Raw genomic sequence first — 26,635 nt, forward strand, 5'->3', positions numbered from 1 at the left:
CAATGGTGTCAATGGGCATCGTGGCTGCAAGTGCCCACCCAGGCGAGACCCCGTTCGGTAGCCGGAGCATCACAGGCCCATTTGGTGTCCCCCCCTCGACAGAGTCAAAAGTCGACGGGTACCGAACTGGTGGCACTGGGCCTGGATTCAGTCTTGGGGGTCGAACCTCCAGCACCTCCCAATGCCCTGGGAGCCAGACCGGCCCCCTCCCTGGCACCGGAGGAGACCATAGCGGCCCCTCCACCCATTCTATAGGAAGACTTTAAAGCTCATCAAGAGCTCCTCAAGCGGGTGGCTTCAAATCTCCAGCTCCAGGCTGAGGAGATGGAAGAGACGTCGGACACCCTTTTCAATGTGCTCTCTTCCTCGGCAACGGGCCATGTGGCCTCACCTCTCCACCAAGGGGTGGCCAACATATCGACTGCCCTATGGCAAACCCCATCTTCCTTGGTGCCCATCTCCAAGAAAGCAGAGAGGAAGTCCCTTGTCCCAGCTAAGGGACCCGGCACCCAACTCTTTGGTGGTTGAGTCAGTGAACCGCCGGGAACACCACGGTCAGTCCACCCCCACCCCCAAGGACAAAGATTCCAGGAGACTGGATTATTTTGGCAGGAAGGTTTATTCTTCCGCGAGCTTTCAACTCAGGGTGGCCAACCACCAAGCCCTGTTGAGCCGCTATGACTTTAACTTGTGGGGGTCTCTGCCAAAGTTCGAGCCTCATCTCCCAGAGTGGGACAAAAAGGAGTTCAAGGCTCTGGTTGAGGAAGGAGCAGCATCGGCGAAGGCAGCCCTCTAGGCCGCCTCGGATGCGGCCGACATGGCAGCCCATTCAATGGCCTCGGCCATATCCATGCGCAGGACATCATGACTTCTCCTGTCCAGCCTGTTTGCAGAGTCCCAGTCTCTGATGCAGGACCTTCCCTTCGACGGGAAAGCGTTGTTTGCGGACCAAACCGATGTCCGCCTGCATGGGATGCACCATCCTGCAAAATCTGGGCCTACATGTCCCACCAGCAAAGGACAAACCTAGGCTGCAGACCTCTGCTCCTCCCACTAGGGGCAGATATGAACCCCCAGCCTAAGAGACCAAGGGAGCAGAGATGCAGGTCCCAGCATCAGTCTCGCTCGGCCCTGCAACCAGGCTCCTTGAAGGGCAAAAAGCAGGAGAAGAGGCGGTTTTGACTCTTGGTGGGGGGCCACCGGGCCTGTTGCCGCGGAAGGTCCCCAGTTAATAAAGTTTGTGTTCTGCAACCGTTTATCTGCATTCCTAGTGGAGTGGTCCCGTATAACGTCGGACCAGTGGGCTACATGTTGCAGTTTGCCTCACCCCCCCCTCCACTCCCCCTCCATCACCCCCTGCCCCAGGAGGACCTCGGGGACCCAGAACAGGCCCGCTTTCTAAGCCAAGAGGTGGTGCGCCTCCTCAACCTGGACGTGGTGGAGAGGGTACCGGTAGAATTCCGGGGCAAGGGGTTTTACTCCCGGTATTTCTTGATCCCGAAGGCAAAAGGCGGGCTCCCGCCCATCCTGGACCTGCAGAATCTCAACAGCTTTATGGTCCACTACAAGTTCCACATGGTATCCCTGACTTCCATAATCCCCTCCCTAGACTCGGGGGATTGATTCGTGTCCCTGGACCTCCAGGATGTGTATTTCCACATCCATATTTTCAAGGGTCACAGGTGCTTCCTCCACTTCTTGGTAGGGTGGGACCATTACCAGTTTGCGGTCCTCCCTTTTGGCCTTTCCACGGCCCCCAGGGTTTTTACCAAATGCATGGCAGTGGTGACAGCCCACCTCCGGAGGAACAGGCTGCAAATTTTTCCTTACCTGGATGATTGGCACCTCAAGGGTAGCTCTCAGTCCCAGGTACAGGCCCAGATGCAATTCCTGCTGTCCACATGCGTGGGTCTGGGTCTAGTGGTGAACGAGGCCAAGTCCACATTGGTACCGGTTCAGCGCATACACTTCATAGGGGCTCTGCTATACTCAGTAGAGGCCACAGCCTCTCTTCCCCAGGACAAATTCGAGACACTCAAAAGTCTCGTAGCCTTGGTCACGACCTTTCCCGTGACAATGGCAAGGGTGTGCCTCCAAATCCTAGGTCACATGGCAGCATGCACGTCCGTGGTGCGACATGCCAGGCTCAGAATGAGGCCCCTCCAACTTTGGTTGGCTCCCAGTATTCCCACTCCAGGGACAGCCTGGACAAGGTGGTCACGATACCACCCGACCTGGTGGCCGCTCTGCATTGGTGGTCCCTCCCGAGCAATATGCTGAACGGGATTCCCTCCGAGAAACCCTTCCCTCACTAGACCTGGTGTTAGATGCCTCGGACCTGGGCTGGGGAGCCCATATAGGGAACATTCAAACCTAAGGCAGATGGTCGACCTTGGAATTGTCTCTGCACATAAACGTCAGGGAGCTCAGAGCAGTACGCCTAGTGTGTATACCGTTCAGTTTGCACCTTCGCGGAAAGGCGGTCAGAGTCCTCACGGACAACACAGTCGCGATGTATTACATCAACAGGCAGGGGGGCACGCACTCCTCGGCCCTGTGCCAGAAAGCCCTGGACCTATGGGAGTTTTTCATAGCCCACAGTATCTCCCTACGGGCCTTCCACCTACCCGGCGCACGCAATGTGCGAGCTGATTACCTCAGCAGGGTGTTTTCCCACCAATACGAGTGGTCACTCCACTGGGAAGTCGCCCAACAGCTCTTCCGAGAATGGGGAGCTCCCCAGGTTGACCTCTTCGCTACTGCCCAGAACAGACGCTGCCACCAGTTCTGCTCCAGGGCAGGGGCAGAAAGGGGGGCAATCTCGGACGCATTGCTCCTCTGGAGGTTAGACCAACTGTTCTATGCCTTTCCACCCTTCCCACTGATAGGCAAGGTCCTGAAGAAAGTAAAGGCAGACAGGTTGAGGATTATCCTCATAGCCCCGGTTTGGGCCCGCCAGCATTGGTACGGGACCCTTCTGCAACTTTTAGTGTCCCCCTCCACGGAGGCTGCTGCTTCGCCCGAATCTCCTCTCCCAGGAGAGGGGATGCCTTCTCCACCCCAACCTGGCCACGCTCCACCTGACAACGTGGTTGCTCCATGGTTAAACAAGGAGGAGGGAAGGTGTTCGGAGAATGTAAGACGAATTCTGCTGGAGAGTAGAAAGCCATCTACATGGCGGACCTACCTTGCCAAATGGTCTAGGTTTTCCAGGTGGGCGGGGAAGTGGGGCGCCTCCCCATCATCTGCATCCCTCCAGCTCATTCTCGATTACCTCCTGTCCCTTAGGACCCAAGGTCTAGCTCCTGCCTCCATCAGGGTACATTTAGCGGCCAATTCGGCCTTTCACCCTCCGGTGCAAGGTCAGTCGGTGTTTTCCTATCAAATGACCTCCCGTTTTTTAAAGGGCCTAGATCGTGCATTCCCGTACACCAGGGCCCCGGTCCCACAATGGGATCTGAACCTAGTGGTATCCCGCCTCACAGGTCCTCCCTTTGAACCCTTGGCCACGTGTTCCTGGTCCCACCTATCATGGAAAGTGGCATTTTTGGTGGCTATCACCTCGGCCCGTCGTGTCTTGGAGCTTAGGGCCTTGACCTCAGAACCCCCGTATATGGTCTTCCACAGGGATAAAGTCCAGCTTTGCCCACACCCTGCGTTTCTCCCGAAGGTGGTCTCCGCCTTCCATATGGATCACGACATTTTTCTACCAGTACTCTATCCTAAGCCTCATTCCTCCAATGAGGAACACCGCCTACACACGCTAGATGCATGTAGGGCGCTGGCCTTTTACCTGGACTGAACCAGGCCGTTCAGGAAATCCTTGCAGCTTTTCGTTGCGTCGGCCGAGCGTACGAGGGGGCAACCAGTTTCCACCCAGCGTCTTTCCCGCTGGATCACCTCGTGCATACGCACGTGTTACGACTTGGCAGGGGTTCCTCCGCCGCCTATCGTGAAGGCGCATTCTACGAGAGCGCAAGCCTCGTTGGCCACCTATGTAGCCCACGTCCCTATCCAGGACATATGTAGCGCTGCCACGTGGTCCTCTGTCCACACTTTTTCCTCGCACTATGTGATCATCTCCCAAGCACGGGATGATGCCAGGTTTGGTAGGGCTGTACTCCATCCCGCTAACCTTTAAACTCCTACCCACCTCCATCAGATATAGGTTGGAGTCACCTACTGTGGAATATACAAGAGCAATCACTCGAAGAAGAAAGGACAGTTACCTGTTCCGTAACTGGCGTTCTTCGAGATGTGTTGCTCAGGTGTATTCCACATCCTGCCCTCCTTCCCCTCTGTCGGAGTTGTCTGGCAAGAAGGAACCGAGGGTGGGGGGAGTGCACAGCTCCCCTTATAGCGCAATATAGAGGCACCACTGCAGGGGTCGCAGCGGTGCTAAGGGAAAAACTTCCGGCACTGGTGCACGTGGCGAGCACGCACACCTACTGTGGAATACACCTGAGCAACACATCTCGAAGAACGCCAGTTACGGAACAGGTAACTGGCCTTTACACTACACCCACACCCAAGATTCTTACCTAAGTTCCCAACATCTTTTCATCTCAGTCAATCGATACACCTCCCTTGCTTCTTCCCGAAGCCTCACAATAATCAACAGAAGGCAGCTCTAGATGTGAGGAGCACAATTAGCCTTCTACTTGGACAGGACTAAATCCTTCTGGAAATTGCCATGATTATTTCTTCCCACCACCAAATAATTCAGAGGCACTGCTATATTTAAACAATGCTTCTATAAATGGATCTCACAGTGTATACATTTATCTTACGAACTCCATGATAGACAACCTCCTACCTCAATCAGAACACATTCCACATGATCGTTATCTTCCACTATTTCTTTCTTAATAATGTCTCCACTGATGACGTTTGTAAGACTGCCACATGGACATCGAGAGACACTTTAGCTCAGCACTATGCTATTATGCACAATGCCATAGCAGGTACTCTCCTTGGACATACTGTCCTATCCTCAGCAGTACATGTCACTCCGAAACCCCAGCCTTCCAACTAGGGGCACTGCTTTGTCATCTACAAAGGAGCACCCAAAGGGACATCACTCAAAGAATAGAGGGTTACTCTCCCTGTGCAATAATTGAGCTTCTTTGAGATGTGTGTCCCTATGGGTGCTCCACTACCTGCCCTCCTCCCCTCTGCTTCGGAGCCAAAAATATAAGCTCTGCAGCAGAGAAGGAACTGGGGGTGGTCGGACTGCACAGCACTTGACGTTCCGCACACAGCACAAGAGAGGGGAGGTGTGCATGTGCGGTCAGATAGGCCCTGCTAGTGAAGATCTCTGAGTCCAGGTGCAGGTGGCGTTGCCACACCTACAGTGGAACACCCATAGGGGAACACATCTCGAAGAACCTTAGTTATTGCAGAGGGTGACTAACCCTCTCTTTTCAACCTTTTTGGTACTGGCTTCCTTCCTTCCTCATCTGTGTCAGGGAGATCTCAGGGACTGGTGCCAGTCCATGGACCTGTTGTTGAGACCACTGTATCAAAGCATACCCAGCTAGATTGAAGGCAGCATCTATAGCAGAGGTTCCCAAAGTGGGCGATACCACCCCCTGGGGGGCGCTGGAACAATCCAGGGGGGCAGTAGTAGCCTCGGGTGCAATTGGGGGGCGTTGAATAAAAATAAGGGGGCGGTGGAAGCATAAAGAAAGAAGAGAATATAAGAAAATTTTGAAAAACCGTTCGTACATGTTTCATCTGTTGTGTAACAGAGTTAAAGTTGTAGTGATTACTTTATTTTCCAAATAAATTCACAAATTATAACGGATCAGGTGTCAAGTCCGCCAACAGCTCTTAACAAGCAAGTGTTGGCAGGCGAGCGTGTCAAGCATTGTTGGGAAGTCCAGCATGCATCGGCAGGAATATGTGCGTGTAATGACTTGTTTACAATACGATACTATAAATAGGCGACATGTATGAAATCTAATTTAGATTATTGTTAACTGCTTTTTACACAATTCAGAAACAGTGCAATAAGTATTTAAAAAATTATTTATATTCGATACCTTTGATCTTTACGGATCACATACAAAGCAAATTGTATTATTGTTGTTTCAATAAAACAGCAATTTACACGTGAGTATTTTTATACAGTTTCTTACATATCTACCATACGTTTCTGTGTCTCTAGTGCTTACTAATAATAAAATCGTAGCAGGCTTGTGTCGGTACAGTACTATTTGAAGTGTACAGTCAATATATTTGTCATATTTTTTATTACAATATTAACGAAAACAGGGGAATGAAATAGTAAAAAAACTGTTAACTATTAACATTTATTTATATCTATCGAATCATCTGTGTTAATTGGTAAATAAGGCGTGTGTTAATAAGGAACAATTATTTAAATAAGGGCAAACTAAATTAAAACTATTAACTGATTTTTAGTTGCATATTGATTATTTTTAAATTAATTATTTCTTGATACATTTAGTATGATATTTGACAATTTAATATCAAATACATATATCTAATGCTGAGCAAAGAACAAAACCCAGTTTATTAGTTTCATTAGTATTTTAGTTTGGTTGTCTTTTGCCGTCCTACGCAAAAACCACTGTATACCTGATGTCGTGGGCGATATTCTAATAACACATCTTTCTTTATTATATTGTAGGACGTAGGTAGAAATATAGATACATAAAAGAACACAAATTTGTCACTGCATCTTTCTGTTTGTTCGCTTAAAAAAGGTAGATTTCCAGGGGGGGCGCTGAGTAATTTTTTTTTCTGAAAAGGGGGGCACTGAGTAATTTTTTTTCCGAAAAGGGGGTGATAGGCCAAATAAGTTTGGGAACCTCTGATCTATAGGATGTCTTTGCACAATGTTCCTCATAAAGTTTTGCAGAGCCGCTACTTGAAGTTCTCTGCATGTGCTTCAAGCAAATGTTTCCGTAGCTGAGCTCTGATTTGGAAAAGTGAAATTGCAATAATTTGTAATGCTTTCTTGAGCTGGCATCCAGAGCTGATACTTATTTTGGTACTTCTTCTTCGAGTGCTTGTTCATGTCCATTCCATGTTAGGTCCATGTTCACAGTCGTTGATTTTTCCCTCATAAGAACATAAGAATGGCCATACTGGGTCAGACCAAAGGTCCATCAAGCCCAGTATCCTGTCCTCTGACAATGGCCAATGGCAGGTGCCCCAAAGGGAATGAACAGAAAGGTTTTCATCAAGTGATCCATGCCCTGTCACCCAATCCCAGCTTCTGGCAAACAGAGGCTAGGGACACCATTTCTAATATGGCTAATAGCCATTGATGGACCTATCTTCCATGAATCTATCTAGCTTTCTTTTGAACCCCGTTATAGTATTGGCCTTCACAACACCCTCTGGCAAGTAGTTCCAGAGGTTGACAGTGTGTTGCATGAAAAAATACTTTCTTGTGTTTGTTTTAAACCTGCTACCTATTAATTTCATTTGGTGGCCCCTTGTTCTTGTATTATGAGGAGGAGTAAATAACACTTCCTTATTTACTTTCTGTATATCACTCATGATTTTATGGACCTCTATCATATCCCCCCTTAGTCACCTCTTTTCCAAGCTGAAAAGTCCCAGTCTTATTAATCTCTCCTAATACGGAAGCCGTTCTATACCCCTAATAATTTTTGTTGTCCTTTTCTGAACGTTTTCCAATTCCAATATATCTTTTTTGAGATGGGGCGTTCACATCGGCACGCAGTATTCAAGGTGTGGGCATACCATGGATTTGTATAGAGGCAATATGATATTTTCTGTCTTATTATCTATCCCTTTCTCGATGATTCCCAACATTCTGTGGGTATCCATTCGGCCGGCTCTAGCACCCTCTATTGCCGCGCACTCATAAAGGGCCTGGCCAACTCCGCACCCTCTCTATTTTTTCTTACTGTCCATGATGGTCGCTGGAACAGCTCCTCTTGCTTCACCAAACTCTTACTCAGTGATTTTAGTTTAGTCCTTTTTCACTGGTTTTCCTATCCCAGTTCTTTATTTTCTCAGTTTGGACTGTTATAGATTAGTTGTATATAATTAGTTGGCACTTCTCGCCCTGTTAGCAGACTTTCGTCCACTCCTGGTGCTGGGGCATGCCTCAGTCCCCAGGTTTCAAGCCCTCTGCCTCCTGCAGCAAGCCCATGCCTGTGAGTGACCTTTACTCTTCTCTGAACAAACGGATGTGAAGTTTCACGGCCTGAAGGATTCTAGAGTTGCTCTTAGTCCCTGGGTATATATGCACCAGCGCTGTCAAGGAAACACTTCAGGCCTCAAGAATTGGTCTGCTTCTTGGCTCCAGCACCGCACCAGGACCTGTTTGAGAAGCAAAATGGGTTATAAATGAAGACATCTGCCCTCACCCACTTCAGCTTCGCTCCCGGTCTCTCACAGATCCTTGGGAGGCCCCAAGCAGAACTTTTGAGGGGGTGCCTGAAGACGTTATACCAGTGTCTGTACTGGATCTTGCCCCCGTTTTGTTTTCAAACTCTCTCTCACGCTTCAGCCTAGACCGCTGGATACTGAGTACAGTGGAGGAAGGTTACACTCTCCTGTTTATTTCTATCTCTCCCTCCAACCTCACTTCCTCATCCCTCTTCAGGGACCCTTCTCATGAGCAGCTTTTACCCCAGGAGGTGCAAGCCCTCCTCTGGGTAGGGGCTGTGGAGAAGGTACCTCAGAGCTTGAGAGGGAAAGGGTTTTACTCCTGTTATTTCCTAATCCTGAAGGCCAAATGGGGGTCTCAGACCCATCCTTGACCTGCATTTCCTCAACAGTTATCTCAAGAAATTCTGGAGTGGCATGCATATGCGCTGGTATAAGGTATGTCGCTGGCTCCCCCCCTCACTCAGTTCCTTCTTACCGCCAGTGACAGTGCTGGGACGTCTCCTTGCTTCGCAAGCTTTTTTTTCTGTCTCTACTGTGCCTAGGAGTGAATTTGTTGTATATAGTAGTTTAAAGTTGTATAGTTAATAGTTCCCTTAGTGTTAAGTTAGAAATACTTAATCGCAGGCAGGACTCAGTCTAGGGACGGGGTATGCCCCGGGCCCAAGGCTTCAAACCTTGTGACTATTGCAAAAAACCCATGCCAGTCAGTGATCCCCATAGAAGCTGCCTAAAGTGTTTAGGGGAAACCCACGTGAGTGACAAGTGTCGCATTTAGAAGAACTTCAGGCCATGGACCAAAAAGGACTGGGACGTTCATCTCCGAGTACTCCTTATGGAGTCGGCCCTCGCACCAGCCTTGGAGCTGATGAGATTGGACTCTACTCCAACCACTGTGGCCTCAGGGCGGAGGGTGCCACCAGCATTGACCTCCGACTGGCACTGATCCCCATCCTTGGTACTGGCTAAAAAGCAAAGGAAGGCTGGGAGGGGGCATTCTCCTACATCCCGTAAAGGGAAGGAGAGAGTAGGAGGAGAGCACAGTGCAGCCCTTCCTATCCAGACGGTGGCCAGGCTCCTGCCAGCCCAGGAAGCGGCAGAGGCACTCAGCACCTGGCTGTGCCGCCCATGCCGGAGGCCTTTCAGGCTGCTAAGGACATACTGTCCCTTCTGGTGCCGCCCACGTTGCCTGCTGAGGTACCCTGTTCGATGGATAAATCTGCCTTGGGTCCCTTCCAGCAGTCCCAATCAGTGCGGCACTGTTCCTCGCTGCAGGGGGTGCCCCATCAGCGCTCACCTGAACAGCGCCACCAGCTCTCGGACATGAGTCGGCTTGCCTGCCAAAGTTCCCGGACTCTAGGCAGCAGTCCTCAGGCTCTAGGCATCAATCACCAGCGGTCTGGCCTGAGATGCTCTCCCAGCTCACGGCACTGTTCTGAAGGGTTGAGACGCCGGTCCCCAGAGCCCCATCACCAGTCGGTGGATCGCCAAGGGGCGGAGGGATAGCTCAGTGGTTTGAGCATTGGCTGCTAAACCCAGGGTTGTGAGTTCAATCCTTGAGGGGGCCATTTAGGGATCTGGGGCAAAATCAGAACTTGGTCCTGCTCGTGAAGGCAGGGGACTGGACTCGATGACCTTCAAAGTCCCTTCCAGTTTTATGAGATAGGTATATCTCCATATATTTATATTCTATTCTATTCAGTATGGTTCACCGCGGGCACGTCGACGGTCTCAGACACATTGGTGTTCTCATTCCCGTTCCCAATCTACAGAGCAGAACCACTCTCTAAGTGTGAGGCATCAATCGCCAGGATACCATCACTGATCCGCCGAATGCCACCACTGATCACCGCAGTCACGGCAACCAGCGCCATTGCCCCCATAGAGGCCCTCAATGGAGGTCTGCAGCCAGAGCCAACGGGATTGGGGTAGACGGGCAGCCTTGGTACTGTCCTGGTCCTACAGACATGTCTCTCCCTCCTCAGGCTCAGACAGTGAGGAGGAGACCCTTCCTGCAGGTCAAGGCCACCCACTTTGGGCACTGGTATTCCCCTCTGGGCCACCAGTGGCACTATGGCCCCAGGGCCAGTGGCCGACTCCCTAGCAACTATGAAACCCCTGGGGATTTCCCCACCCATTGCAGGAGCATAGGTCATCCTCGGGAGCTTCTGAAATACTGTCAGCGACAGTCTCCCACCCGCCCCCTGACTCAGACGTGGAGTCAGAGAAAGCTCCCCAGGATCAGCCAGCCTTGGCTGAGGCTCCTGTGGCAGAAATGGTGGAGTTGGTAGACCCACCTGTATGTGACTCATCATTTTTCCCAATGAGGTGATAGGAGGGTCCTCTCACTCGGTTCCCCAGGATGATGCAAGGGTCCACCAGGAGCTTTTGAAGAGGGTCGCCTCAAACCTGGGGCTGGAAGCCAAGGAACTGGCGGAGCCCTCAGACTCCCTGTTCGATGTGCTAAGTGGAGCACCCTCTCCAAGATGGCATTGCTGGTGCACAAGGGAGTGTTGAAAATTAGTAAGGCCTTGTGCCAGACGCTCTCCTCCCTGCCCCCCATTTCCAAGCGGGTGGAAAGAAAATACTATTTCCCCGGTAAGGGGTATTGAGTATCTTTATACCCACCCTACCCCAAGCTCACTAGTTATGTTGAGCGCGATAGACAGGGTCAACCGGGATCAACACCTAAGAACAAGGAGGCAAAGAGGCTCAATCTCTTTGGTAGAAAAATTTATTCTACGTCCAGCCTCCAGCTGCGAGTGGCCAACCATTAGGCCTTACTTGGCTGTTACGATTTTAATATTTGGCATTCCGTGGCCAAGTTTACAGATTCACTGCCAGAGGAGCCCAAGGAGGAATTCCTGGCTATCCTTGATGAGGGCAGAGTTATGGGCCAGGGCAGCCCTCCAAGTGGCCTCAGATGCGTCAGACTCTGCGGCCTGGGCCATGGCTTCGGTCTTTTTTTATGAGGCAGATGTCCTGGTTGCAGTCACCGGGCCTATTGATGGAGGTTCAACAATCCATCCAGGACCTCCCATTCGATGGCCTGACACTGTTTTTGGAGCAAACAGATAGTAAATTACATGACCTGAAAGACTTTAGGGCTACCTTGCACTCCCTGGGCCTTTACACGCCAGGGCCAACGAGGAAGTGGTTTAAGCCACAACAGCCCCACTGGTTTGGGAGCCAACCTCGGTCAGACCCCTTCCGCAAGAAAAGCAAGGACTGTAAGCGCCGACAAGGGCATCAGCTGGCACCCTCAGCTCACTCGAGCTCCACCTGTAACTAATCGGGTAACAAGCAGGCATTTTGAGGGTGTGCTCAAGAGTTACCTTCCATTCTGTGTGCTGGATCTTGCTCCCATGTTATTTTCCAACCATTTGTCCCCCTTCCTTCCTGCCTCTCTGCCTCGGCCTCTGCAATGCAGCAGAGTAGCAGGGGGATATACCCTCCAGTTTATTTCTATCCACCCCTCCCACCCTTTCTTTCCGTCCCTCTTCAGGGACACTTCTCACGAGCATCTGCTCGCTCAGGAGGTGCAGGGCTTTCTGTGGGTGGCAGCTGTGGACGCAGTCCCTCTGCACTTGAGGGGGAAAGCATTTTATTCATGCTATTTTTTTTATCCCAAAAACCAAGAGGGGTCTATGCCCCATCCTTGACCTGCGAAACATCGACAAGTATTTCAAGAAGTTGAAGTTCCGCATGGTCTCCTTGGCCTCCATCATGCCTTCCCTGGATCCGAGAGACTTGTACTCTGTCCTCGATCTGAAAGACGCTTACTTTCACATATCGATATTTCACGGACACAGACTGTTCCTACGTTTCGTAGTTGGACCACACACTGCCAATTCGCAGTGCTCCCTTTTGGCCTAGCAACGACACCAAGGGTGTTTACGAAATACATGTCAGTGGTGGTGGCCTACCTCAGATGTCGGGGTATCCAGATTTACCTGTACCTTGATGACTGGCTCATCAAGGGCCACTCCAGGGTCCAGGTCCAGCGCAGCATTGAGATGTTGCAAGCCATTTGTTAAGCTCTGGGCCTGTTGATAAACAAACAAAAATCAATGTGGATCCTGGTCCAACTGATAGTTTATCAGAGCGGTACTTGACTCTCTCCAAGCCAGAGTATTCCTGCCAGAGGCCAGGTTCAAGGCAAAGTCAGATCTGATTGCCAGCATCACTGCCCATTTGCTCACCACTGTCTGGGTCTGTCTCAGATGGTGCACATACGTAATATGACATGTGAGACTCAGGCTGCTTCCCCTCCAGATGTGGCTGGTGTCGGTATACTCCCTGGCCAGACATCACCCAGACAAGGTCATCATGATCTCTCCGCAAGTGCTTACCTCTCTGCAGTGGTGGTCTGACCCGATTCTGGTGTTGGAAGGTGTGCTATTCGCGAGCCCGCAACCCACGGTCTCCCTGATTTCAGATGCGTCCAACCTCAGTTGGGGAGCGCATCTCAGTACACTGCAGACTCAAGGGTTATGGTCTCGAAAGGAGCTCACATTGCATATAAACATCAGGGAGCTCAGAGCCATCCACCTGGCTTGCGGTGTCTTCCTTCTCCAACTCTCCAGCCAGGTGGTGAAAGACAAACAACACGGCCTCCATGCTCTATGTCAACGGGCAGGGGGGAACTCGATCATCGGCTCTGTGCTGGGAGTTCTGCATCCAGCATGCAATCCACCTGGAAGCCTCACACCTCCCCGGTGCTGGAACATGCTGACGGATCACCTTAGCAGGTCCTTCTTCTCTCACCACAAGTGGTCCCTTCACTTGGAAGTTGTCAGAATGCTCTTCCAGAAGTGGGGTGCTCCCCAAGTGGACCTGTTTGCCACCAGACAGAACAGAAACTGTCATCAGTTTTGTTCTCTCCAAAGCCTCGGTAGAGGCTCACTATCCAATGCCTTTCTCCTGTCTTGCTCGGGCACCTGATGTACGCCTTCCCGCCAGTTCTGCTCATCAGCAAAGTCCTCTCAAAAATCAAGAGGGACAAGGCACAGGTCATTATGATCGCCCTATCATGGCCTTTCCAGCATTGGTTCGGCATGCTCATGGACCTGGCTGTTGCAGCCCCATGGCCACTTCCCAGCCACCCGGACCTACTCTCACAGGATCATGGTCAACTCCTACACCCGAACCTTGCCTCTCTACACCTCACAGCTTGGATGCTGCGTGGCTGAATCCAGAGGAACAACCCTGCTCTAGTCAGGTACAGCAGGTTCTCTTGGAGAGCAGAAAGCCCTCCACCACTTTACCTGGCAAAGTGGAAGTGTTTCTTCTACTGGGCGTCAGAGTGGAATCGCTCCCCGACCCAGTTGTCTCTGCAGTTCATTCTGGATTACCTGCTTCACTTAAAGCACCAGGGTCTCACCTTTTCTTCTATCAAGGTGCACCGCTGCCATATCGGCCTTCCATCCTTGTATCCAGGGTAGATTGGTGTTCTCGCATGAGATGTCGATCAGGTTCCTGAAGGGCATTAAAAGACTCTTTCAACTGGTCTGGGACCCAGTTCCCCAATGGGACCTTAATCTGGTCCTCTCCAGGCTCACGAATCTGCCCTTTGAGCCTATGGCTTCTTGTTCCCTTTCCCACTTGTTGTGGAAGGTCGCATTCCTTGTAGCTATTACCTTGGCGAGATGTGTCTCTGAACTTAAAGCCCTCACTTCGGAGCCCCCGTACACGGTATTTTACAAGGACAACTGTGGACCCATCCAGCCTTCCTGCCAAAGGTGGTGTCGCATTTCCATGTCAACCAGGATATCTTATATATGGCAAATATAGTGCCCATCTTTAAAAAAGGGAATAAGGAGAATCCGTGGAACTACAGATCTGTCAGCCTCACCTCAGTCCCCGGGTCCTCAAGAAATCCGTTTTGAAACACTTGGAGGAGAGGAAGGTGATCAGGAACAGTCATCATGGATTCACCAAGGGCAAGTCATGCCTGACCAACTTGATTGCCTTCTATGATGAGATAACTGGCTCTGTGGATATCGGGAAAGCAGTGGACATGATATACCTTGACTTCAGCAAAGCTTTTGATATGGTTTCCCACAGTATTCCTACCAGCAAATTAAAGAAATATGGATTGGATGAATGGACTGTAAGGTGGATAGAAAGCTGGCTAGATGGTCAGGCTCAATGGGTAGTGATCAACTGCTCGATTTGTGGTTGGCAGCTGGTATCAAGCAGAGTGTCCCGGGGTCAGTCCTGGAGCCGGTTTTGTTCAACATCTTCATTAATGATCTGGATGATGGGATGGATTGCACCCTCAGCAAGTTCACAGGTGACACTAAGTTGGCAGGAGAGGTAGATACGCTGGAGGGTAGGGTTAGGGTCCAGAGTGACCTAGACAAATTGGAGGAATGGGCCAAAAGAAATCTGATGAGGTTCAACAAGGACAAGTGCAGAGTTCTGCACTTAGGACGGAAGAAACCCACGCACTACTACAGGCTGGGGACCGACTGTCTAAGAAACAGTTTCCCAGAAAAGGACCTGGGAATTACAGTGGATGAGAAGCTGGATATGAGTCAACAGTGTGCCCTCGTTGCCAAGAAGCCTAACAGCATATTGGGCTGCATTAGTAGGATCATTGCCAGCAGATAGAGGGAAATGATTATTCCCCTCTTTGGCACTGGTGAGGCCACATGAAGTATTGCGTCCAGTTTTGGGCCCCTCCACTACAGAAAGGATGTGGACAAATTGGGGAGAGTCCAGCGAAGGGCAATTAAAATGATTAGGGGGTTGGGGCACATGACTTACGAGGAGAGGCTGAGGGAACTGGGCTTATTTAGTCTGCAAAAGAGATAAGTGACTGGGGGTTTGATAGCAGCCTTCAATTACCTGAGGGGGGTTCCAAAGAGGATGGATCTAGACCAGGCCTGCACAACATGCGGCCCGGGGGCCGCATGTGGCCTGCGTGGGCTCACTCTGCGGCCTGCGGGGGGTGAGTAGGTGGGCTCACTGTGCGGCCCGTGGGGGGTGAGTAGGCAAGTGGTGGGTGAGGGAGCGGGGTGAGTAGGCGAGCCGAGGGTGTGGGGGCTGAGGAGGCGAGTGGGCGGGCAGTGGCGGGGGTGCAGGTGAGCCGGCGGTGGGGAAGCGGGGCTGAGGAGGCAAGCGGTGACTTGATGGCTGACCTGGTCTACTGATCTGGTCTGGCTCCCATCCCCTCTCCAAGGGTTGCAGCTGTCTGTAGGTGCTGCCTTTCATGCCTTCCTCATTCACACCTCATTCATTCAACAGGGCAATGATTACAAAGTGGGGGGGGAGATCTTATTCTACTTCTAGCAAAAAGACATTTTTCTTTTACCTTAATTATACTACCTTAGGAGCCCACTATAACATATTACAAAGGTTCAATATCGCTGTTTTTTAAATTAATGGAGATATCCTATCTCCTAGAACTGGAAGGGACCTTGAAAGGTCATAGAGTCCAGCCCCCTGCCTTCACTAGCAGGACCAAGGACTGATTTTTGCCCCAGATCCCTAAGTGGCCCCCTCAAGGATTAAACTCACAACCCTGGGTTTAGCAGCCCAATGCTCAAACCACTGAGCTATCCCTCCTCCCCTTCTGGGGAAGGAGGGTTTGTTTCCGCGGGGCGGGGTGGCGCTGGGGGGGGGTGGGTTTCGGCAGGGCCAGGGGGTTTCGGCCCTCAGCTGTTTTCTTTGGAGTAATATGGCCCTCGCCGCTTTACAAGTTGTGCAGGCCTGATCTAGACTGTTCTCAGTGGTGGCAGATGACAGAACAAGGGGAAATGGTCTCATGTTGCAGTGGGGGAGGTCTAGGTTGGATATTAGGAAAAACTATTCTAGGAGGATGGCAAAGCACTGGCATGGGTTACCTAAGGAGGTGGTGGAATCTCCATTCTTAGAGGTTTTTAAGGCCCGGCTTGACAAAGCCTTTGCTGGGATGATTTAATTGGGATTGGTCCTGCTTTGAGCAGGGGGTGGACTAGATGACCTCCTGAGGTCTCTTCCAACCCTAATCTTCTATGATTCTATATCTTCCTCCCAGCGTTCTGTCCAAAGCCTCACACGAGCAATGAGGAGAATTTGCTGCACACTCTATATGTCAGGCGCACCCTGGCATTCTACCTGGAGCGCACCAAGCTCTCTATCGCGATAGCTGACAGGATGAAGGGCCTTCTGGTGTCCTCAGAGGATTTCGAATTGGATCACAAGCAGCATCCATACTTGTTATGAGTTGGTGCAGGCTGTGTCTCTACCAATAGCGAAGGTTCATTCGACTAGACTCACTCGTCTTCAGCTGCCTTCCTGGTGCAAGTCCCTATCCAGGACATCTGCAGGGCCGCAACATGGTCTTCGGTACACACATTCACAGCGCATTACACCATCACCAAGCAAGCCAGAGATGACACTGGATTTGGCAGAGCTGTGTTGCAGTCAATATGTCCATGAACTCCTACTCGCCTCCGATGGTACTGCTTGGGAGTCACCTACAATGGAATGGACATGAGCAAGCACTCAAAGAAGAAAAGATGGTTACCTTTCGTAGCTGTTGTTCTTCGAGATGTGTTGCTCATGTCCATTCCAGGACCCACCCTTCTTCCCCTATGTTGGAGTTCCAGCAAGAAGGAACTGAGGGAGGGGGGAGCCGGCAGTGCCCGTTATACTGATGCATACGCGCGCCATTCCAGAGGGCACCAGAGTTGGTCCCCTATGGCTACCACTGAGGGAAAAACTCCCAGAACCGGTGCATGTGGTGAGCACACACATCTACAATGGAATGGACATGAGCAACACATCTCGAAGAACAACAGTTACGAAAGGTAACCATCTTTTATTCTTATAGTCCCAGCATGGCCATGCCAGCACTGGTTTGGCACGTTATTGGACCTATAGTGAACCCAATGCCGCTCCCTCCCCTCTCATACCTGATCTCCCCAAATCACCGCTGATTCTCCACCCAAACCTCAAGGCCCTCCACCTGAATGCATGGAAGCTCCATGGTTAAATGCAGTGAGGCTGGCCTGTTCGGAGCAAGTCCACCAGGTATTGCTATGTAGTAGGAAACGATCTACTAGAGTGATTTACCTTGCCAAGTAGAAGTGTTTCTCCATGTGGCCTGTCACCCGGTAGGTCACCTCTCCAGTCTATGCTGGAGTATCTGCTTAATCTGAAACATCAGGGCCTAGCCATTTAGTTGATTAAGGTACTCCTAGTGGACATTTCCATCTTCCACCCTTTGGTGGATGGTAGGTCGTTTTTTCCTCACAAAATGTCCATTCACTTCCTCAAGGGCTTAGAGGGACTGTACCCTCAGATTCGTGAATCCATTCCACCATGGGACCTAAACCTGGTCCTGTCAAGACTCACAGGCTTCTCCCTTTGAGCCACTGGCATCATGCCCCTTGATGTACCTCTTTTGGAAGGTTGCCTTCCTGGTAGCAATTACCTCGGCCAGGAGGGTGTCAGAGATCAGGGTCCTTACGTCAGAACCCCCTTATACAGTGTTCTTTAAGGACAAGGTACAACTTCACCACCACCCTGCATTCCTCCCGAAGTTTCATAACCTGATTACTATTTTCTTGCAAGTATTCTTCCCCAGACTGCTCACAAATAGAGAGGAGCAGCATTTCCACATGCTGGATGTTAGGCGGGCCCTGGTTTTCTATATAGAAAGGACCAAACTGTTCTGTAAGTCTATGCAACTCTTTGTGACAGTAGCAGACAGGATGAAAAGCCTGCCAATTTTGATCCAAAGAATTTCATCTTGGATCACTTCCTGCATTTGCACATTCTGTGAGCAGGAGGGTGCCCCACCTCCTGCCCTCTTGACCACCCACTCGACAAGAGCTCAAGCTTCCTCAGCAGCGTTTCTGGCCCAGGTCTCAATCTAGGATATTTGTAGAGGAGTGACTTGATCGTGGGTGCATACTTTTTCATACCACTACACCGTCACCCAGAAGGCTAGAGATGATGTCAGGTTTGATAGAGCAGTGTTGCAATCTACATGTCTATGAACTCCGAGCCCATCTCCTAAGGTACTGCTTGGGCATCACCTAACATAGAATGGACATGGGTAAACACTCAAAGAAAAAACGGTTACTAACCTTTCTGTAACTGTTGTTCTTTGAGATGTGTTGCTCATGTCCATTCCACAACTCACCCTTCTGCCTCTTGGTCAGAGTTAGCCAGCCAAAAAGAACTGAGAGGGTGCAGAGCTGGCCTGGAGCCTTATACCAACGCATGAGCACATGGCACCAGGGGGCACTAGAGCCAGTTTGACAGATTCCACTGAGGGAAAAATCTTCAGCAACTGTGCATGTGGCACGTGCACACCTAAAGTGGAATGGACATGAGGAACACATCTCGAAAAACAACAGTTACAGAGAGGTTAGTAATCTTTTTTTCAGTCCTCCTTCATCCACAATTTCATAGTTGTTCTTAGGTGGGGGAGAGAGGTCTGAGTGGCCCCAACAAACAATGCTGACTAGAAGATTTTGGAGGATCATGGTGCAGGCCTTTTTATCCCACAAGTCTCACAGACTCACCTCAGAGATCTTCAGTTAATGATAAGTAACCTCTATTTCTTTTAAATCTTACAGTGCCACGAAAGTCACTTGGCCATGAAGTGAATGAATTGACATCAAGTAGATTGCTGAAGCTGGAAATGGAAAACCAAAGTTTGCTGAAGACGGTGGAAGAGCTACAAAATGCAATGGGTTCTGTAGAAGGCAGTAATTCAAAGATTCTGAAAATGGAAAAAGAAAACCAAAGACTTAGCAAAAAGGTAGCCATCAATATGTGCATGTACAATATGATCAAATAGACTATAAAAGGTGTGGTATGTCAGGTTTTATCGGTATGAGTTTGGGATGGATGCATTACTCACATGTGCTAAAGTGTTTTGTGTGTGTGTGAGAAAGAGAGATTAGTCTTTTCATAATTAAGACAAAAGCAGGCTTTCCATTCTGAATCTGATTTTCCCCCCTCTGATACAATCTCTCTCTCTCTGTCTCTCTCTCAAAAAAGTTGTTTATATTTAAGATTTTGCATCTGTGGTCTTTAGCCAAAGTGGAATTTTGATGAGACTGTTGCAGTGAATCTGAAAAGTATGGAACTTAAAATATATGTTACAATAATTTTCAAAAAGTTAATGACATATCTTTGTCACATTATATTTTAAGAACAGGTTGGCCTAGAAACCTGTTTGACTTAAGAGCCCTTGATGTGATCTAGTACATAGAACTAATTTAGAGAGAACTGGGTGGTTTAGTTTTGGACGTGTTCACTAGTGACTAACTTAACTCTGGAATAACCATCATGGCTGTTTCTGCACAGCTCAGGAACTGTAAAGGTTTCAGTCAGCTCTATTTTCAGCATCAATACAAACTTTTTTGCTGAATAATGGTTGAACTAAGTGTGGACTGTGTTGAACTAGGTCAGAGGTAGGCAACCTATGGCACGCCTACCAAAGGCGGCACGCGAGCTGATTTTCAGTGGCACCCTGTAGCGGGGTGGTCACCCGCTCCTGCCTTGAAAGATTTTAAACATCCCGGGGAGAAGGCTGTGGCTGAGAGAGAAAACCCTAGGCTGATTGGGGAAACAGCCGCAGCTGGTCCACGCCCCAATCAGGCCGTAGCTGGCCCTATAAAGGGGCTGCTAGGCTGAAGCTTAGGCAGTCTCTCTCTAGCTATAGAGGGAGATAGACCTGGCTGCAGGGAGCTGAGCAGAGTACCTGAGTGGAGCAGGGCTGGGGAAAGGCAGAGGAGCTGGGGAGACTCCAGCCTCAAAAGCCCCAGGCTGTGGCCTAGCAGAAGGCCAACAGGTACTGGGGGTTGCAGAGGGCAGCCCGGGGTAGGCAAAGGCAGCAGGTCCAAACCCAAATTTGCCGGTGATGAGTAGGGTGATACTGCAGTCTGCCCCAGGGCGCGGGAGCTAGACAATGACTGGCAGTAGCCTTATACTAAGACAAGTGGGGATTGTGGGTGGGGGCTCCCTGGGGAGGGGAGACCCTGAGACAAAGGGGTTACTGCCAAGGGGCAGCACCCCAGATAATGGGACACCGGGTCTGGGAGGGACACAGGGGCCAAGTGGCAGGGGACACCAACCTGCTGAGGGCGCTCTGGAGGCTGGACGAGCTAATTCCCAGAGACAACCAGCAGGAAGCACCGCAGAGCTGAGTTGCTGCACCTTTAACACCCACACTGCCCTGGTCCTGGCCACCGGTCCAGGGGGCTCTGCATTTTAATTTAATTTTAAATGAAGCTCCTTAAACATTTTTAAAAACTTATTTACTTTACATACAACAATAGTTCAGTTATATATTATAGACTTATAGAAAGAGACCTTCTAAAAACATTAAAATGTATTACTGGCACGTGAAACCTTAAATTAGAGTGAATAAATGAAGACTTGGCACACCACTTCTGAAAGGTTGCTGACCCCTGAGCTAGGTGGTTGAACTGTGTATGTATGTTTGTGTAGGGGAACAACGTTAAAGTTGTTCATAGTAATTTAACTAGGAATTTCCATACTTCACAACACTGGATTTGTTTTGTTTTATATTTAACCTTAACCTAGAATTTCTTGGATTTCTGATGTCTGTGTTTGTAAAACTGTAACATTGTTCTTTGTTGTACTGTTACTTTTTCAACATTAACTTCAGGTTCCAGTCTTAGAAAAGATATATAAAACACAGCATATCTCCTGATATTTAGAGATGTTAAGATGTTTATCCTGAAGAACTTAACAATAAATATGAACCAATATAAAGAATCTAGTTTTAAAAAGCTCCCAGTTTCATAGATACTGAAGAAGTCACCAAAATATATTCTTAAACTGAATTTTGTTGAGCATCTCACTTTTCTCCCCTCTTGCTGGAAGAACAGAACAGCTGGTGTTAGAGCACCATCTACCAGGAAGTATGGAGACAAAGCATAATGAAAGCCCAAGTGCCTGACTCAAAAAAATTAATAGGCTGAGTCCACCCCCAAACCTTCAGGCTTTTTCTGTGCCTCTTTCCTGGAAGCATGGAGTGTAGCTCTTGACTAGCGCTGCCAAGTAATTAAAAATGTTTTTCCCTGTGTTGCATTTTGAGGGATACTTCTATTTTAGGGCCTTTTAATCATTGTTCCCCAACAAACTTCTCTTATGATGTACTAAGGTACCCAGCACCCCAGCCTCATAATAGAAAATTATTAGATTGGAATTTTGAACAGATTGAATAGAACATTGGGTATCAGTGAGACAGTTAACTGCCAAAGACAGTTGAAATAATTTTAGCAGTTGAGACTTGAGTAAGTTTGGGGAATTCGCCTTTCCAGATTTTTCCCCTGTAGCAGATTTTCAAGAGATTTACCTTTTCAATTTGCAACACTTCTGCAACTAAACACAAGACAGTTAATTTAGCTTTTTTATCTCGTTACTTGTTACAAAAATTGTGGTCAGATGTAATCTTTAAATGAGGAGATCTCAGAGACTCTTGCTCTCATCAATAATACATTCATAGAATCACAGAATATTACAGTTGGAAGAGACCTCAGGAGGTCATCTAGTCCAATCCCCTGCTCAAAGCAGGACCAACACCAACTAAATCATCCCAGCTAGGACTTTATCAAGCCTGGCTTTAAAAACCTCTAAGGATGGAGACTCCACCACCTCCCTAGGTAACCCATTCCAGTGCTTCATCATGCTCCTAGTGAAATAGTGTTTCCTAATAGCCAACCTTTTCAAGCGGAGTGCCCCAAGGGTCGGTCCTGGGGCCGGTTTTGTTTAATAATTAATGATCTGGAGGATGGTGTGGACTGCACTCTCAGCAAGTTTGCAGATGACACTAAACTAGGAGGCGTGGTAGATACACTAGAGGGTAGGGATCGGATACAGAGGGACCTAGACAAATTAGAAGATTGGGCCGAAAAAAACCTGATGAGGTTCAACAAGGACAAGTGCAGAGTCCTGCACTTAGGACGGAAGAATCCCATGCACTGCTACAGATTAGGGACCGAATGGCTAGGTAGCAGTTCTGCAGAAAAGGACCTAGGGGTCACAGTGGACGAGAAGCTGGATATGAGTCAACAGTGTGCTCTTGTTGCCAAGAAGGCTAACGGCATTTTGGGCTGTATAAGTAGGGGCATTGCCAGCAGATCGAGGGACGTGATCGTTCCCCTTTATTCGACATTGGTGAGGCCTCATCTGGAATACTGTGTCCAGTTTTGGGCCCCACACTACAAGAAGGATGTGGAAAAATTGGAAAGAGTCCAGCGGAGGGCAACAAAAATGATTAGGGGTCTGGAGCACATGACTTATGAGGAGAGGCTGAGGGAACTGGGATTGTTTAGTCTCCAGAAGAGAAGAATGAGGGGGGATTTGATAGCAGCCTTCAACTACCTGAAGGGGGGGTTCCAAAGAGGATGGAGCTCTGCTGTTCTCAGTGGTGGCAGATGGTCTCAAGTTGCAGTGGGGGAGGTCCAGGTTGGATATTAGGAAACACTATTTCACTAGGAGGGTGGTGAAACACTGGAATGCGTTACCTAGGGAGGTGGTGGAGTCTCCTTCCTTGGAGGTTTTTAAGGCCCGGCTTGACAAAGCCCTGGCTGGGATGATTTAGCTGGGAATTGGTCCTGCTTTGAGCAGGGGGTTGGACTAGATGACCTCTTGAGGTCCCTTCCAACTCTGATATTCTATGATTCTATGATTCTATACCTCCCCCACTGCAACTTGAAACCATTGCTTCTTGTTCTGTCATTTGCCACCACTGAGAATAGCCTAACTCCATCCTCTTTGAAACCCCCCTTCAGGTAGTTGAAGGCTGCTATCAAATCCCCCCTCACTCTTCTCTTCTGCAGACTAAATAAGCCCAGTTCCCTTAGCCTCTCCTTGTAAGTCATGTGCCCCCACCCCCAAATCATTTTTGTTGCCCTCTGCTGGACTCTCTCCAATTTGTTTACATCCCTTCTGTAGTGAGGGGACCAAAACTGGACACAATACTCCAGGTGTGGCCTCACCAGCGCCGAATAGAGGGGAATAATCAGTTCCCTCTATCTGCTGGCAATGCTCCTACTAATACTGCCCAATATGCCGTTGTCCTTCTTGGCAACAAAGGCACACTGCTGATTTATATCCAGCTTCTCGTCCACTGTAATCCCCAGGTCCTTTTCTGCAGAACTACTGCTTAGCCAGTCAGTCCCCAGCCAGTAGCGGTGCATGGGATTCTCCCTTCCTAAGTGCAGGACTCTGCACTTGTCCTTGTTGAAACTCATCAGATTTCATTTGGCCCGATCCTCCAATTTGTCTAGGTCACTCTGGACCCTATCCCTACCCTCCAGCGTATCTACCACTCCTCCTAGTTTAGTGTCATCTGCAAACTTGCTGAGGGTGCAATTCATCCCTTCATCCAGATAATTAATAAAGATGTTGAACAAAACTGGCTCCAAAACCAACCCATGGGGCACTTCACTTGATACCGGCTGCCTGCTAGACATTGAGCCATTGATCACTACCCGTTGAGCCCGACAATCTAGCCAGCTTTCTATCCACCTTATAATCCATTCATCTAATCCATAATTCTTTTACTTGCTGGCAAGAATACTGTGGGAGACCGTATCAAAAGCTTTGCCAAAATCAAAAGATATCACATCAACTGCTTTCCGGATATCCACAGAGCCAGTTATCTCATCATAGAAGGCAATCAGATAGGTCAGGCATGACTTGTCCTTGGTGAATCCACATTACCAGATAACAAATGTCCAAATAGAGTTAAGCATTTATATTGCCATATAAAATTATGTTAATAGCTAGGGCTGTCAAGCGACTAAAAAAAATTCATCACTATTAATCGTGCTGTTAAACAATAACAGCCTACAAGTCCACTGAAGCCTACTTCTTCTTCAGGCAATTGGTAAGATAAAAAAAATTGTTTACATTTGCAGGAGTTAATGCTGCCCGCTTCTTATTTACAATGTCACCTGAAAGTGAGAACAGGCATTCACATGGCATTGTTGTAGCCGGTGTTGCAAGATATTTACATGCCAGATGCGCTGAAGATTCATATGTCCCTTCATGCTTTGACCACCGTTCCAGAGGACATGCGTCCATGCTGATGACAGGTTCTGCCCGATAATGATCCAAAACAGTGCAGACCAGTCAGTGCGTGTTCACGTTCATTATCTAAGTCAGATGCCACCAGGAGAAGGTTGATTTTCTTTTTTGGTGTTTCGGATTCTGTAGTTTCCACATTGGAGTGTTGCTCTTTTAAGACTTCTGAAAGCATGTTCCACACCTCATCCCTCTCAGCTACTGCACATGCTGTCTTCCCTCTAGGAAGGGCAGAAGTAAAGACCTCACTTAGCCCAAGAATACTATGGAATTTGTGGTCAGAGTCCATAGATTAAGTGAGGTAAAGATGAATCTTAAAACTTCATTTGAAGGTTGTCACCAGCCCAATGAGGAGAAAGAATAGGATAAGGATAGGGATAGGGGAGTGTCACGGGGTGACGACTCACCGGCGCGGCATCTCCTGCTGGTCGTCTCAGGAATTAGCTCTTACAGCCCAGAGCTCCCTCTGCAGGCTGGTGTCTCGCTTGCCGCTGGCCCCTGTGTCTCTCCCAGACCTCGGTGCCCTTTACCTTGGGGTTCTGCCCTGGCAGTAACCCCGCTCTGGGTCTCCCCTCCCAGGGGAACCCCCAACCCTCTATCCCCACTTTGCCTCAGTGTCTACTGCCAGTCATCCCCTCTCCCTGGGGAAGATTGCAGTCTATAAACCACTCATCGGCAAGGGGGGTTGGACCAGCTGCCTCTGTCTATATCTCGGCTGCCCCTCTGCAGCCCCAGTACCTTTGTGGGCCCTCAACTTGGCCTGCAGCCTGGGGCTTTGCTAGGCTGGAGCTCCCCAGCTCCCTCTGCCCTTCCCCAGCACTGTTCCACCCTAGATACCCTTCTCAGCTTCCCAGGCAGCCAGGCCCTTCTCTCTCAAGTAAACTAGAGAGAGTTTGTCTGCCAGCCTCTGGCCCTCAGCCTTCGTATAGGGCCAGCTGTGGCCCTATTGGGGCGTGGCCCCAGTTGTGGCTGCTTCCCCCAATCAGCCTAGTTTTTCCCCACCACAACCCTCTCCCAGGGCTGTTTTAAGCCCTTCAGGGCAGGAGTGGGGTGACTACCCCGCTACAGGGAGTTTTCAGCCTTCATATGAATGGTGAACGTAGACGCCTGGTATGTTTGGCCCTTAGTGGTATGTGAATGAAGGAAGTGTCGTCTCTGAATTATATTTCTCACATAATTATTTTGTTACTTCCTATAGTATCTATCCTTGTGGCAGATCTGAAGGCTAAAATGTCAGATATTGTAATCTTTGGTCTGTAGTGGAAGGATGGACTCTAGAAAAACTGCGTTAGTTCCCCATATGTGGTGGGTGGTTCACCACTTGATGTAAGAATAATGGTGGTTTGAAGCCATTGTTAGACACATTGCTGAAATGGTGTGCTATCAGTTTTAACAAGTGTTCCCACAAAAATTTCTCACTTTGCCTGTGATAAAGCCTGTGCCCTGTGGATGCATGTGCTTACAAACAAAAGGAGTAGGGGACTAGGAAATATGTTCATTTGTTTCCACATTGAAACAATTATGCATTCTCATAACCAAGGTGGGAGGCAGCAGCACCATTTGGCAAAAAACTCGGTATATGAAGTACCCCTTTCAGGAAAAGTTTATCCTGAGTTCTTTAAAAATATATAGAGTATAATGTAGTATGGCACAGTATTCAACTTGTAGAAATGAAAGCGTGGGTGAGGAAGCAGTTAATGTCTTGTAGGAGCAAAGGGAATCTTTCCTAAGGAAAATTTTTGAAATATCCATCATCTAGTAAAATTTGGCCCATTTTATAGACAAAAAATGTAATCTTAAAATGGATACTTATGATTCCTGGGGATAAAAGTACTGATGGAGATGGTTTAGCATTATCCTGAGATGGGGTGAACTCTAACAGAATCAGAGGATAAGGGAGATCCCCATATCTTTCCTTTGCTGAAATAATTTAATAAGTGGCCTCTCCAGACCATCACAATGCAGATAATATAGATAAAGTGATCAGGACAAAGGGACTCAGAGGCTATGTCTACACTACACACCAGTGTCACCAGCATGTAGTGTATATGTAGCTACACACCATTGTGAAAAGCAAGCTTCGTCACCACTGCAGTGTGTAGCTATATTTGTCAGTGAAAGACTCCGGCAGTGGGGAAAGGCTTCAGCTGCTCCCCACTGCTGGAGTCTTTCA

The 26,635-nt window shown here is 49.0% G+C and overlaps 1 protein-coding gene across 9 annotated transcripts in view; it reads left to right on the plus strand.

Annotated features, from left to right (window-relative positions):
* The window catches only part of CCDC88A (coiled-coil domain containing 88A), a 364,297-nt gene that overhangs the window by 225,411 nt on the left and 112,251 nt on the right, over nt 1-26,635 (plus strand). For all 9 annotated transcript variants that reach the window (XM_054023155.1, XM_054023156.1, XM_054023161.1 and 6 more), the window contains one exon: nt 18,972-19,156. In XM_054023155.1, the coding sequence (XP_053879130.1) occupies nt 18,972-19,156 (185 nt within the window). The remainder of the gene's footprint in view (nt 1-18,971; nt 19,157-26,635) is intronic.

This window comes from Malaclemys terrapin, chromosome 3, assembly GCF_027887155.1.
Source record: "Malaclemys terrapin pileata isolate rMalTer1 chromosome 3, rMalTer1.hap1, whole genome shotgun sequence".
Classification (NCBI taxonomy): domain Eukaryota; kingdom Metazoa; phylum Chordata; order Testudines; family Emydidae; genus Malaclemys; species Malaclemys terrapin.